Raw genomic sequence first — 15,256 nt, forward strand, 5'->3', positions numbered from 1 at the left:
CCTTCATTAAATCATAACTGTGTACCTTAATGCATTTATGGGGTATAATGTGGTGATTGTACATGTTGAAGGATAAAACAAGACTAAGGATGAAGGCCTGGAAAACAATAATTCAGGCAAATGGTAATCATCTCCTCGCTTACTTAACTGCTGGTTCACCCTGAGTCTTCTTTTGTCCTTCAACATTAGGTGTGTTTCTAGAGACAGCATATAGATGGATTGTGCTTTTTTATCCAGTCACCCAGTCTGTGCCTTGTCAGTGGGGATTCCAAGCCATTCATTGAGAGAATTGTTAAGTATTGTGGAGTTCTATTCACCTTATTTTGTGAAGGTCCATTGCTTAATTTTATTTTTTGCACCAATGTGGAAGCTATGTTTTGTTCTTCAGTTTCTGGGTGTCTAATTTTCTTGGAGGTCCATTGTGATGGTCAGTATGGAGAATGGGTCTGAGTATTTCTGCAGAGCTGGACGTGTAGTGGCAGATTTCATCAATGTTTGCATGTCAATAAAAGATTTTATTTCTCTGTCAAATTTAAAACCTAGTATACAGGGCGGCGCCTGTGGCTCAGTGAGTGGAGCGCCGGCCCCATATGCCGAAGGTGGCGGGTTCAGACCCGGCCCCGGCCAAACTGCAACAAAAAGAAAAAATAGCCGGGCGTTGTGGCGGGCGCCTGTAGTCCCAGCTACTCCGGAGGCTGAGGCAAGAGAATCGCGTAAGCCCAAGAGTTAGAGGTTGCTGTGAGCCGTGAGATGCCACAGCACTCTACCCGAGGGCGGTACAGTGAGACTCTGTCTCTACAAAAAAAAAAAAAAAAAAAAAAAACCTAGTATACAGAATTCTGGGCTGAAAATTGTTGTATTCAAGAAAGTTAAATGTCAATGACCACCTTCTTCTGGATTACAAAGTTTCAGCTGAAAGGTCCACTGTCACCCTAATGGATTGGCTCTTATAATTAAATTGGTGCTTACTCTTGGTTGCGTGCAGAATTTTCCCTTTAATTTTGACCTTGGACAGGTTCATTACAATGTGTCTGTTGAGATGAACCAGAGTTTGATATGCATCTAAGAGGACTGTGTCAGAATCTTGGTGATGCTTGGGAAATTTTCATTTACAATATGCTCTAGAAGGGCTTCTATACATTTGGGTTATTATCCTTTCCCCTCAGGGATCACTTTAATTTGTGTATTTGTATGCTTCATGAATTTCCATAATTCTCTAAGCTCTGCTTTTACTCTTTTATGCCTCTTTAAATGCCTGAGTTAGCTCAAGAGACATATCCCCTAGCTCTGAGATTCTTCTTTCTCCATGGTCTAATCTGTTATTTGTACTTTCTACTGCATCTTCAACTTCCCTGGGTGACTCCTTTATTTCTTTAAGGTCTAGTACCTCTTTCCTATCTTTTATTCACTTCTTAAGTCAATTTTTGGATTTCTCTTCAGTAATTATCCACTTTCCCTTCAATTCCCTTCATCATTTTTGCCATCCATACTCTAAATTCCCTTGATGTTAATTCCATAATTTCCTTCTAGGTAGGATCCTCTATGGTAGCTGCCTCATGGTCCCTTGAGTTTAGGGGTGATCTTTTGGTTTTTCGTGTTGCCAGATTTTTTTTCTTGTTGGTTTTTCCTCATATGTGCTTTCTTCTTTATCCATATCCTTCCCCTACTTTTTCCTCTCACGTCCTTCTTCTTAAATGTTCTTGTCTCTGTGCTTGAATGTTGGAGTGGCCTTTTGGTACAGGGACAAAAACAAGAAAAGAGAAATGAATGAGAAGTGAGAAAAGAAACAGAAAATAAGGGTGAAAGAAAAAGAAAAGAAAGGACAGGAAGAGAAATACGGGAGTAATAGTGGTGTTCAACAGGGTGCATTGACCCATACATACAATTTCAGGACTCTGAGGGGCCAAGGAAGTTGGGTTCTCCACAGTCAAGAGCTCCTTATCAGCCTGACCAAAAGCAAGACCTTGCCTCCACCATATACAAAAGGAAAACATCTTTGTGTCACTGGGGGGACCTACTAATACTGTCCTTTGGAAGTCTAAAGTGAGAAGGACACCCAAGCCCAGGTTTTAAGGCCTCCTTGAGCCATGCCAATGCCATGGACCCCCAGCCTAGGCCCCAGAGCAAGGCTCTGTCCCATAAATAAAATACAGAATGAAAGAGAACAAAACAGATGAGAATAAAATTAAGAAAATAAATAAAATTATAAACCTTGGGGGAAAAAGTAGGGATAGAGGGATACCTTAGTTTTCATTTGAAAAATTTATGAAGGAAAGATGAGAAAAATCTAGAAAAAGGAAGGAAAGAAAAAATAGAAAAGTAAGTTTAAAAAGCAAAGAAATGCTAACATAAAATGGAATCCTTATTATACAAGAAATTAAAAATGAAAAAATAAAACACAAGGAAAGAAAAACTTAAAAAAATTAGAAGGAAAAAATTTTAAATATACATACAGATAGCAATATATTACCTGGAATTCAGGTGGCACTCTGGGTGTTGGAGATGCAAAACAAACATGCTGATTCTGCTATATAAGATGGATGTGGGAAGCCACTGTCTAGTTGCTGAGGAAACCCGCTTCCTTCTTTCTGACTTATTATCCCTCAGTCAGGGCATGGTGGTTTCATTAACATTCAGGCATAGCAGGGTGGGGGCCTGAAGCTTTTACCAGACTTTTTAGGATACACACCTCAACATTCCAAACAGTGCCCCTTGGCCACAAAGTGGCTTTTCTGGGATGTGAGAACCATCCACCTCACCCCAATGATGGCTACCCAGCTCATCAGGTGCACCACAGCCAGTCACGTGCTGGGACCCTGCAGGCTGTTTCTTCCCAGTGGCCCTCCCACAATGACAGCCCTCTGATGGCAGCCAACCTAATCAAAGTTACACCCTGCCTGGTAGTTCAATCCCTGCCACTGGGCACCATTCAAGTTCACTCTCTCACTCAGGCTCTCCCGAGGCAGCTGTGGTGAGCACCCAAGTCCAAAAAATCTGCAGGACAGTACTTCCCTGTCTTTACCCCTCTGCCAGAGGGTCGGCCAGCCTCTGCAAGCAGGCACCTGCTTTCTATGCTGGTCCTACACTGCTCCTGACCTCCTTGTGAATGTGTAGGTGATTATATACTGATTTCATACTAGTATTGAATACACTGGATACTTTTTTTCCCCATTTTTGAGATACTTTACTAAGAAGAATAACCTAATGTGCATAATGCAATGAGACATTTCTAAACTATTAAGAAAAGCATATGAATGCCTTACCACATCAAATAAGTAAGCGAGGAGATGGTTCTGTTAATCATTTAAATGTAAGCATTCCACATTGTCTATCAAATCACATTTTACTTCATAAATGCATTAGTGTACACAGTTACTATTTGATAAATAAAACAAAAAGAAAATCATTTGATTATTAAGAGAAGTTAACATAGATCCACAGGAAAGAAAAAGCTGTGATTTAGAAATTAGACCACACTCTTGAATTGTTCTTAAGATACACTATTTAACATTTTTAAAATTTAAATTGATTCTAATATTCTTTGAATGATCATATTACATGAGTTCTAACATAATGATTCCTTTTGTATAATTATATTTAATATTGAATTATATTAACAGCTTACTTTTTTTGTTGTTTTTATTTTTGAGACAGAGTCTCACTCAATAGAGTAACCTTGTGTCACAGCTCACAGCAACCTCAGACACTTTGGCTTAAGCAATTCTCTTGCTTTAGCTTCCCAAGTAGCTGGGACTACAGGCACCCACCACAGTGCCCAGCTATTTTTTTTTGTGTGTGTGTTATAGTTGTCCTTGTTTGGCAGGCCTGGGCTGGGTTCAAACTCACCAGCCCCAATGTATGTGGCCAGCACCCTAGCTGCTGAGCTATTGGTGCTTTGCCAACTTAGTTGATCTTGATGATGAACATTTGCAATGTATGCTTTCTCCCCATGTTTAAACTTACTCAGAGCATCACTGACTCAACACATTAAAAAATAAATATACAATAACTATTCATATTATAATTCTTTAAAATGTATCCTTTCAATTTGTTTTAGACTGGAACATCATCTCAAGGAAAATTAGAGCATATTGTTTCAGCAGGAGCTCAGATGAAATCCTGTATTGCATATCTGGAATCTGAAATCTCTGTAACAGAAACTTCTCAAGAAGAAATCAATGAAACCACATTTCGGAAATACAAGCAACTCTATCTAAAAGAATTGAAAATTAGAAAATTGTCATACAAAAAACTAAGAGAGTAGGTCAAAACACAAAATCATAGAAAATAAATTAAGTTCATTAATTTGCCTCAATGCATAATTTTTTAGGGAGGGACGCTCATGAAATTATTTGGAAATAAAAACAGGTCTTAGTGAACTTAATTTTGAAATATTCATTCAGAGCAGTTTGTTTTTCTCCCTTTTTATGATTTTATATGAAATTTTTTCATATGAATTATTATGTAGTGAACCTGATCTCTTATTCCTTCAGCTAGATATTTTTGTAGCTTTATAATTTAGACAGTGATATTGTTATAAATTTCTTGCCACCATTCCCCTAGGTAAAAATATTAATGAGTTTCATTAATCTAATGAAGATTACAACTTAAACCCAAATAGTCAAGTACTACAACTATTCTTTCAGCATCTTCTGGCACCTGGAAAATTAACTTTTCTTGGCTGTGATCTTTGGTCTTGGCACTAGTGGGCACATTGAGAAAAAATTTCTGGTATAGTTTTTCCATTCAACACAAAGGCATATTTGCAAAACTTGCATACTTGATTAACACAGAGATAAAGGATGGATAACTTACGAAGTTCTTAAAAATAATGCCATGGTCAGCCTGAGGTATGGAAGACACACAAAAATGTTAGGCCCCACCACTCGTGCCTTGGTAACAATGTTAGCAGCTGATTTCCACCGGTGCTTGCTGAAGTTCTTCTTGATCACCAACTCAGCCATCTCATTCTCACCTAGAAGTTGTTGCTCTGAATTATCTCTCAGTGCCCAATACTTAACTTTCCCCATATAGTGGGTGAAATGTAAAAGGGTGGCAAAAGCAAGTGCTTGAAGAGGTCTTTGAGAAACTTTTTTTTTTTTTTTTTTTTTTAATCTTTGTACTGGCTTAAGAGAATAAGTTTTTTTCTAACTTTTTTGTTGTGGAATGTTTAGTATAGTCAAGCAAATTGATATATTCCCTATTGCACATAGTTGCTCTCTAAACATAAGTATTTCTAATGATACCCTCAAGTGTTTATTATAAAGAGAGCCATTACAGAAGGCAGCGAGCGTACCCTGTTGATCTTTGCATCATTGACAGCCATACCTCTCCCCTCTGCACTTGAACTATTTTCTTATTAGAAACTATTTTCTTTTTTTCTTTTTTTTTTAATTTGGCCGGGGCTGGGTTTGAACCCGCCACCTCCGGCATATGGGACCGGCGCCCTACCCGCTGAGCCACAGGCGCCGCCCAGAAACTATTTTCTTATTTAGAATGGTTTTATAACTGGAGTTGCACAGAGTAGGCCTGCCCTGACACATTTTCAGTTACAAAACACGGTTTAAATGGAAATTTTATTTACACTTATGCCAACTTCTTAATATTAAATTGCAAGCCACTTAGGAATGCTTTAGGAAAAATGAAATACTAACCACTCATCTTTTGCAATCTTCATAGAATTCATCAGAATCTAACAGAAGACACTGCTGATTTGCTTGATGAAAAAAAGAGTAACAGATCTTGATGTATCACTCTTGCCATAAGGTCAGTTCTAGATTCACTTGTATTGAAAATATTTAAAAAGTGTAGTTTTCAACAGAAAGTTTATTTGAAGGGAACCTTGGTGATCTTCTGCCTCAAGCCCAGAGATTTCAGATAACAGCCTAGTGAACTACCTAACCAAAGTTAGTTATGTTATCTTTTTTTCTTTTGAGTTTCAAATTTCTGACGTAACTTTTCTTTTTAATTTGTGGAAATGCCGAGTTGTTTAATTAACTTAACATGTTAAGCAAAGATCATAATTATCTACCTTAATTAAGAAAAGAAACAGAAATTTTCTTTTAAGTCCCTGGTGCTCTCATTTTCAAGAGATACCCATTTGTTACCTTGATAGGATAAATATAACTAAACTGATGCATTTTACATTTTTTATTTTTTAATTTTTTTATTAAATCATAAAGAGATAGATCTTAACCTGTATGATGTAAGCATTCCAAATTGTGTATGAAATCAGCACACTGTACCCCATAAATGCATTACTGTATGCATTTTACATTTTCTAAAAAGCTACATTTAAATTACATTTAGGGCATTGAACATTATTGCCTAATAATCGAATGAATACCCATAGGTGCTCTGAGTTACTTTGTAATTGATTTCACTGTGACTGTGTTTCATAACACTTCAAGGTTTCCTGCACCACCTAAAGTGTTCCACCCCTAATCACAAGGGAATGCTTGCCATCCAAAACTTTAACCACATAGGATGTTTACTACCTATAGGAATCCAACATAGACACTTTTTATGAATTCAATAAGCCTGTAATACAAAGAAATATTAATTTCTGTTTCTAATTAATTTCTTTTTTTTTTTTTACTTTATTACATAACCATATGTCTTTAATTACCATTGAACTTATGGCGGTTTTGTATCAAGTTTCATAAAATGTATAGATTTCTGGGCAATTGTATTATACTTTTTAAATAGTGAAATCAAGCAACTAATTGAGCTTTTAAAATGAAGTTTATCCATGCCTCTCTATTTGACCATTGCTGAATGATCCAAGACCAAGATGGCAAAAGTATCAAAGATGTGTAAATAGCAATGACAACCAAAGAGAATCAATTAATTCCTCCTACTCAGAATTTCTTGTAAAGGAACACATGGTTCCCATTTCTCTTGGAGATGTAACAAGAACCTGGTATTACAGCCATTTTATTTTATTCATAGTAAGAATTCATTTCTGCAAATCTCAAAATGGATCCGATGATGACAAGCTGTGTCAATTGTAGAGGCCATAAAGAAAAAGTTACTTCAACTGTCTTGTCCCAATTTAAATTGCTTATCTAATGTTTGGCCATTTTCACTCTGGGGGACATTACAGAGGCCATTCACAGGAACACATTCCTGTGGGAGTCTGAGGCAGGATGAGCTCTAGAGCCCAAGCAGTTCAAGCTGTGGCGTGCGGTGATCATCCCTGTGTATAGCCACTGCACTCCAACCTGAGCAATATAGCATGGCCCTGTCTCAAAAAGAATTTACAAAAACCATAAAACATTTGTTTGAACAAAAACAAATAGCAACTAATTTTCATGATGATTTTAATACTTAAATGGCAAAATACTAGCTTACAAATTTTTCTTCATTATTTGGCTTACTTAGTGTTTGTTTTTTTAAAAAACAAAACATGAGATGATCAGGGTCTATGTACTTCCGAGTCATGAAATTGAACTACTGGATATAAAAAGAAAATGAGTGTTAAATACTCTGCAAATATAAAATGTCCTCATTGGCTCTTACCAGGAAAGTCAGATAATGTATCATTTTATAGAATAATGATAAAAGAATGTATAAGTACAGATGCAGTGAAAGGGAAGATTTTGGAGGAAATATTCTCCCATAATTTTTCAGAAGGAAAGGAATGTTTATTTTAAATGTGTATATTCCTTCCATTTTCTCTGAGTTATATTTAAAAATCTGTGTGGTTTTATCAATGTGCAGAAAGTAGCTAAAAAAGAACTCCACATTCAAGAAGGTGACCTAAAGCCCATTCCCGGGCTGAAGCTAATTTCCTTTTTGACTTTAGACAAACTACAATCTCTCTGACCCAGTGTTGCCTCTAATATGAATTTAGGGGGTTGATTACATTAATGTGTTTTATGGGTTTTTGGAATTTTTTACAAATATAAACTTTCTTTAAAAAATGCATGAAACCGTATTATACAAAACAGAAACACAGTCGTCTGGCTAAAGGAGGCATGCTGCCTCTCTAGGTGTGACTTCCTTGACTCTTAATCCTACAGTGTTCTCTCTGGACACTTAGATTTCCCTGGGACATAGATTGTAAGTTACCAGTTATGAGAGAATCTTCTTAATTAGCTAAAATTTGCTGATACATTTGTGTTCTGTATATAATATTACAATATTCCTATATTTAAGAATGAAAAATTAGAAACAAAGTTGCAAATGTGCTCCTCATATTAATATTGGACTTCAAGCTACCCCTGCCACCTGAAACCTAATCTCCACCTGCAAATAAACAGAAAGAACATGGAGATAGGGGCAGTGCTTTTCCTACAAATAATTGGTGCATTGTACTCCATAGGGAGCTAAGATAGCTTTTGACTTAGTATTATGTATGAAAATATTAGCAGTTCATTAAAGCTTTTTTATTTCCTCTGGCAGTCATCAGTTTTTCCTAAGATATTGCTCCACACACTTCACAAACCATTGGTGGTACCTTGTCAGTGATCAATGTCACCGAGATATTTTTCTCCCCCTTTTGCTTTTGTCATCTGTACCAGGCACTGTATTGAATAATTCACTTGGGGACAATGATTCTGCATTTCTATTAAGAGAAGTATGAGGAAAAATACATGACTTAATAGGAACATAAAAATAAAGTGAGAGAGGGCAGCGCTTGTGGCTCAGTGAGTAAGGCGCCAGCCCCATATACCGAGGGTGGCGGGTTCAAACCCAGCCCCGGCCAAAGTGCAACAAAAAAATAGCCGGGTGTTGTGGCGGGCACCTGTAGTCCCAGCTGCTCGGGATGCTGAGGCAAGAGAATCGCGTAAGCCCAAGAGCTAGAGGTTGCTGTGAGTCCTTTGACGTCATGGCACTCTACTGAGGGCAGTACAGTGAGACTCTGTCTCTACAAAAAAGTAAATAAATAAATAAATAAATAAAGTGAGAGAGACTTTTTAAAAGTCCTTTAATATTTGACAATTTTCACTTGTGAATACAGACAAAATAACTGCAGCCTCCCATCATCTAGTGCAAGACTGGAGTCATCATAGATCCAGATCTTATTCCATAACGTACATATACCACAATTTGTTAATCTGTTCCTGGGTTAATGGGCATTTGGGTTGCTTCCATGACTTGGCAATTATGAATTGGACTGACAATTTATCATTGAGGTGATGGTTATGTTAATCAGTATGATGTAAGCATTCCATATTTTATATCAAATTAGCACACTGTGCCCCATAAATGTACATAGTTATGATTTAATAAAAAAATAAATAAAATATGAAAAAATCAAGATCTTTCTTGAAGCTTTTAGGTGCCCTCCCAGAGATGCTCCTTCCCTTTGGCCTGGGTCTGTCTCTTTCCCTGTGAGCTCTCACATCTGACCTGGTGTCTCTTTCCCAAGGACAGTTGCCCTTGCCATCACTTATGTGGGAAAGTATTCAAAAGCCAATGAGAGGCAGAAAGAGAACTGATTCCAGGGTTGGAATAAGAGCAACTACTTCGACCACGTGCTAAGAGTTAGGAGGAAAGATGACCTCTCCTTAAATATGTTATATAAAAAGTATTCTCCATCTAGAGAAAACACTCCTTTAGCACAGAAGTAAGCAATCTGTTGAGAAGTGTATTTCATTTTTATATGAGTAAAATGTATATAAAACAGTTTGTGAATCAGGCATAAAGGAGTTAAAAAAAATCCACACATAAGTAGTGAATATTTAAAAGAAGAGCTCCCTGGGGAAAGCTAATAAGATTACACTAGTAGTTCCTTAATGCAAGTCATGTAAGGATGTACATTTTACATAGTCTTTATTGATGGTAATGTGAGTATTCATTCTGTAAAAGCTTCTCTTTATATTTGGTATTAAAGTTTTACTTTTATAAGACCTAGTTAGTATGGTTTCATTATATATTTTATAATCCTGTCAATAATATTATCACAGAAATGTTATGGAAAACAATCTATGAAAATATTAGGAAACCATTTTAACTTATGTCGTGTGGGCAAAGTGGCCTGTGATTCCAACACTTTTGGAAGCCAAGGTGGGTTGATCACTTGAGGCCAGGAGTTTGAGTCTAGTTTGTGCAAGATAGTGAGACCCCCAATCTCTACGAAATGTTTTATAACATTTCAAAAAAATTGACTTTATATCTATAATTTATAAATCCCTTGGATATTATATTATCAACACAAAACATTAACTATATTCAGTAGAGTATTTGAGATCCTATTTTTGGCACTTAGTAAGAGAACACATTTTATACAAGAGTTAAATAAGAATACTCAAGACACTTGCAATATAGTTTGTTTCACACATTTAATAAATTACCTAACAACTGTAATTAATCTAATATTAAAAAAGGTAGTTATTTCTGATCTGAAAAAAACCAAAGTTATGATTAACAAGCTATTTATACTTTTGCACCTAATCCTGTTACACAAAGTCTTGAATCTAAAGAAACTAAGTTTGAAAATGAGCTTTAACCTGTATTTATTCTTTTCTTCAAGCAAATTTTCTGAAGTGTTTGTATCTGTATGAATAAGGAAAGGTTAATAATAGCACAGATGGCATAATATTTACACTTAATCTTTTGTCAGTAGAATTTGGATAGGACATTACGACAATGCCACTTCATGTATATGTTTAAGATTCTGAGATGATGGGTGGCGCCTGTGGCTCAGTCGGTGGGGCGCCGGCCCCATATACCGAGGGTGGCTGGTTCGGACCCGGCCCCGGCCAAACTGAAAAAAAAAAAAAAAAAAAAAAAGATTCTGAGATGAAAAGTTATTAGCTTTGAACATACCTAAAAATTCTAATTTTCTAAAACTGGAGAGTGCAAAGATCATTTTTAAGAGAAAATCAACTAAAGTGAAAAAACTGATTCAACTTTTATAAATAACAGAGTTTTGCTCAGAATTAACAAAAAAAAATACATGGATTACAAAGTATGACTTGAGTTGTTTGACCTTTATATTAATAAATAGAAAAATCAGGGCCCTGAAATGATGTATATTCAATAGTAAACCTATGGTAACTGTATTTTATCAGATTATTATAAATAGCATTACATTTTGATGTTCTATATTACGTAAAACAGTTTGTAAACTTAAAATAAGCTGGAATTTACTTTCACTCATGTGATTATTCTTTTATTTAAAAATGCTCGTCAGATCTAGTTTCGAAATTTTTTGTTTAAAGGACGCATTTTATAAGAAATATGTCATTCCCTAGCCGGGCATTGTGGCGGGTGCCTGTAGTCACAGCTACTCGGGACACTGAGGCAAGAGAATCGCTTGGGCCCAGGAGTTGGAGGTTGCTGTGAGCTGTGTGAGACCACGGCACTCTTCCGAGGGCCATAAAGTGAGACTCTGTCTCTAAAAAAAAAAAAAAAGAAAAGAAATATGTCATTCCCATGATAATATCTCTTGTTTAAATTTAACATTATATATAATATTTGTCTTATTTCAGATCTAGGATTTGTTGCCAAAATTTATGAATTAAGTTAAGATTAATTATTGATTTCTGAAATGAACTTGATAGAGCAAGTGGCACCACTCTTTATTGTGTGGTCAAAGGATACTACATTACATTTTTTTTTTTCTCACACAAATCTACTGAAAACTGTGAACACATAGACACTCATCGTGAAGAGTGTACACATGCTTCGTTTAATTCATGTTTCACAGCTTTAAACATCTCGGGAGGGAAGGCTATGCATCTTTTTCTCTGGCTCTACACTTCCTTCACTTTTGCCATTTCTGAGGGATTCTCAGCACACTGAAGCTATTCCTGGAAAGCAAAGGACTCACCAACTTCTCAGGTTTACCTAGTGATTTAAGGCCAAAGTCCCCAGACACATGTAGTAACACTTAGTCAAGCCATTATAGCTCATTAGCAGTCACTTGACAGGTGACGTTTTCAATGTCTGATCATTTACTTGTCATTAGTTTTCTTTTGCCCTTAGGAAAAGTACCAAATTCCTTAGCATGGGAATAAAAATACTTAAATCAATTTGGTTTATGTGACGTTATTTAGCTTTATCTCTTAGGACTTACTGTGCTCTGCCCCTGTGTTCAAGCAACTGGCTCAACTAAACCACTTAGGATTCCCCATGTTCTTTCCCCACCCCATCAGCTGCGTGCGGTAGCTTCTTCCTCTCCCTCGTTCTTCAGGCAACCTACATATTGTCTCCACCAAAAAGCCTGTGATGCTGACACAAAACTAGGATGGCTTCTGTGTGCATGTTTCAGTACTGTCCTGATTTGCGCCTGTCATGGTGTCTGTGACTCTGGAAATGGCCTAGCTCTTTTTTCAGGTGATTGTAGACATTTGTTGAGGGATGGACTATATTATGTCTTGTAATTTCAATGCTTGCCACAGTACCTTAGCATAGGACTGTAGAATAGATGAATGAAGAATGAGAAAAGGAGAAACTGATAATTTAACCACAGTGATAATCAATTTATAATTAATATGTAGCATTAGGCATATTATTCTTAATAATTTTTCATTACTAACATAACTGTGCAGATATATTTTTAATCCTCTGTAATATTGGATAACTTCTTAATTCTTCTTTACTGACTTATACTCAGTTAATTATGAAATCTTTTAGTCAAAAATTCTTTTTTATTTCCTAGCTGCTTCTGAATATGCATCTGGATTCGACATATCTTCTCCTTTAATCATATGATGTGTTAAATGTAAACCAAGTTCTAGTTGGAAAAGCACATGAGAATATATACAAATTTTACAGAAAAAAAGTTCCATAATCAGAAAGATAATAAAATGTTCTTACTGGGCAGTTTAAATGGTGTACTGTTTTTCATTCAATGTATCACATGGGAGAATCTTTGCGAAAAGAAAATAATTTATACCATATCTTTAAAACAAAAATTTATTTATGTTTTAAATAATGTTTCTTGGCCTATTGACTATTCAGTGAATTTTGCAGTTGAAGCCAGTATTGCTGCTTTTCCATATACAAACTGCCCTCATGCCGGCTGCTTAGCAACCAAACCACCAAGTTGTCATTGATATTTCAATGGAGTTGAGAGTTAGGTTATTTGTATTTTATAGCTAGTATAATAATATGTAGTAATAGATTCAAATTTATTTTTTTAAATTCTTTATTAAATCATAACTGTCTACATTAATGCATTTACAGGGTACAATGTGCTGATTTGATATACAATTTGGAATGCTTACATCTAACTGATTAACATAACCGTCTCCTTGCTTACTTATTTGTTGTGGCAAAAACATTCATACTCTATTCTTAATAGTATAGAAATGTATCATTGCTTTATGCACATTAGATTGGATCCCCCAAAAACCCTTCTTCCTCCCAGCCTCCTCACCCCTCCCCTCTTTCCTCTTCCCTCCTTTTTCGGGACTATAGTTATGTTTTACCAATCCTACATGTTGGAGCCCAAGATGCCGTGTCTTCATCCCAACCTAGGGCCTCATAGGAGCCGGGACCCTAGGTCTCCGGCCAGCCCACTTAAGTGTCTGGATGTGGGTTGCTGTGCCAGTTTACTCAGGGTAGGTCTTGTTCAGGTCTCGAGTGCCAAAGCACTGAAGTCACAGTCAATATGAGCAGAAGTGAGCATCTCAGCAGCAGTCTTAGTAGGAGAGCACCGATTAGCCATCCTCTGAGCAAGAATAGGAGCCAAAGGACGAGCCCTTGCTAACTTCTCCTGAAGCTATTTATAGAAGTAATCCTATGGTCACCTATGCACATCTAACCAATGATGAGCATTCTTTCATGCTCTCGTGCATCTCACTAATGAGACCTAATGATGTTAAATCCTTCCCCAATCTCTTATTGCCAAAGTATTTCTCACAGGTGCCTTCTATACCTATGAATGTGTAGGTTATTATATACTGATTTCATAGTAATATTGAATACATTGGATACCTTTTTTCCATTCTTGAGATACTTTACTAAGATGAGTATGTTCCAGCTCCATCAGGTAAACATAAAACATGTGATGCCTCCATCTTTTTATGGCTGCATGGTATTCCATGGCCAAATGTTTATTGCAGATCAATTCATAATTGCCAAGTCAAGGGAGTAACCAAGTGCCCATGATAGATTCAAATTTAAATAGACATTATTTTGGTTTACCAGTACTGTGGCCATTGTCTATGTTTTGATTTATTACAATCATTACAGTATCAAGTATCATCAAACAAATATTTTTTTTTTATTTTATACACTGACTTATATAGCTCTTCCTACTGGAAGAGCTGGAAAAGAATGTTAGTAGGATTATTACCTCATTTCACAATTTATGTTTATGAATAGATTTTTGATATCTGAAGTCCTTTATGAAACAGTGTTAATTATGAGATATATAGCATGAAGGAAGAAATAATAATGTATCATGAGCAGGGTTTGGATGATAACCCTTTGACGCCAAGGTTCCAAATGGAGAAAATAATTCCAGTGGTATCAGTTGAGAAACTATGACTGGTATGTATGCATTTTCTTATTAATCCTTATAATAACCTGGTCAGTTATGAATTAGATATCCATTTAACATGTTATGTCAATAATATTCAGAAGGTGTATTTAACAAAGTTTCATGTTAGACAATAACAGACCTAGAATATAAACTTAGCTCTATCATCCCAAAATTTCAGATCCATACTCACACATTTTAGGGGACAGATACTGAGTAGATGTATGACCTGAATGTGTCCCTTCTGAAATGAACCATCAGAGACCCTGTCTCATCACTACATCCTCACATGGTCACTCCTCATGCCCATGTGCCCCCGCCAGAGTAGTGTCTCCACCACTCTCACATTACCCCCAGCTCTGCTCAGGTTCACATGCATCTGAACATACACGTAGAAGAACAAAATTATCATGCCTCCCCAATTTTCACCATTTCTAGTGATCAGGATTCCAGTCCCAACTGACTCCAAATGTTACCCTTCCCATGGCTGTGTCACAGGACATCATTAGAATGTCAGCCAGTTTGGCCCAAGAGCTGGAGGTTGCTGTGAGCCTTGTGACGCCACGGCACTCTACCGAGGGCAGTAAAGTGAGACTCGGTCTCTACAAAAAAAAAAAAAAAAAAGTCAACCAGTTTTAGTTATAGCATCACAAGTCACCCAATGACCTTTAAATTTATTTGGTGTCCTAACATGTCTTGTTATCTTCATAAAAATTTCAGATGTTGCCCCAAGACTTTTGAATCTTGTAAATTCTCACATTCCCCATGAATTTTTTCAAATGGATTCACCTCTTACTACCCTAGTGATTTAAAGAA

At 36.4% G+C, this 15,256-nt stretch overlaps 1 protein-coding gene across 1 annotated transcript in view; it reads left to right on the forward strand.

Moving 5' to 3' along the window:
• The window catches only part of LOC128579449 (ankyrin repeat domain-containing protein 26-like), a 32,145-nt gene extending 19,411 nt beyond the window's left edge, over positions 1 to 12,734 (forward strand). Inside the window, exons 7-9 of the mRNA XM_053581539.1 lie at positions 4,058 to 4,260; positions 5,680 to 5,766; positions 12,614 to 12,734. Coding sequence (XP_053437514.1) covers positions 4,058 to 4,260; positions 5,680 to 5,746 — 270 coding nt within the window. The 3' untranslated portion in view covers positions 5,747 to 5,766; positions 12,614 to 12,734. The remainder of the gene's footprint in view (positions 1 to 4,057; positions 4,261 to 5,679; positions 5,767 to 12,613) is intronic.
• The last annotated feature ends 2,522 nt before the right edge of the window (positions 12,735 to 15,256 follow it).

Source organism: Nycticebus coucang, unplaced genomic scaffold, assembly GCF_027406575.1.
Source record: "Nycticebus coucang isolate mNycCou1 unplaced genomic scaffold, mNycCou1.pri scaffold_54, whole genome shotgun sequence".
In the NCBI taxonomy this organism is placed as follows: Eukaryota; Metazoa; Chordata; class Mammalia; order Primates; family Lorisidae; genus Nycticebus; species Nycticebus coucang.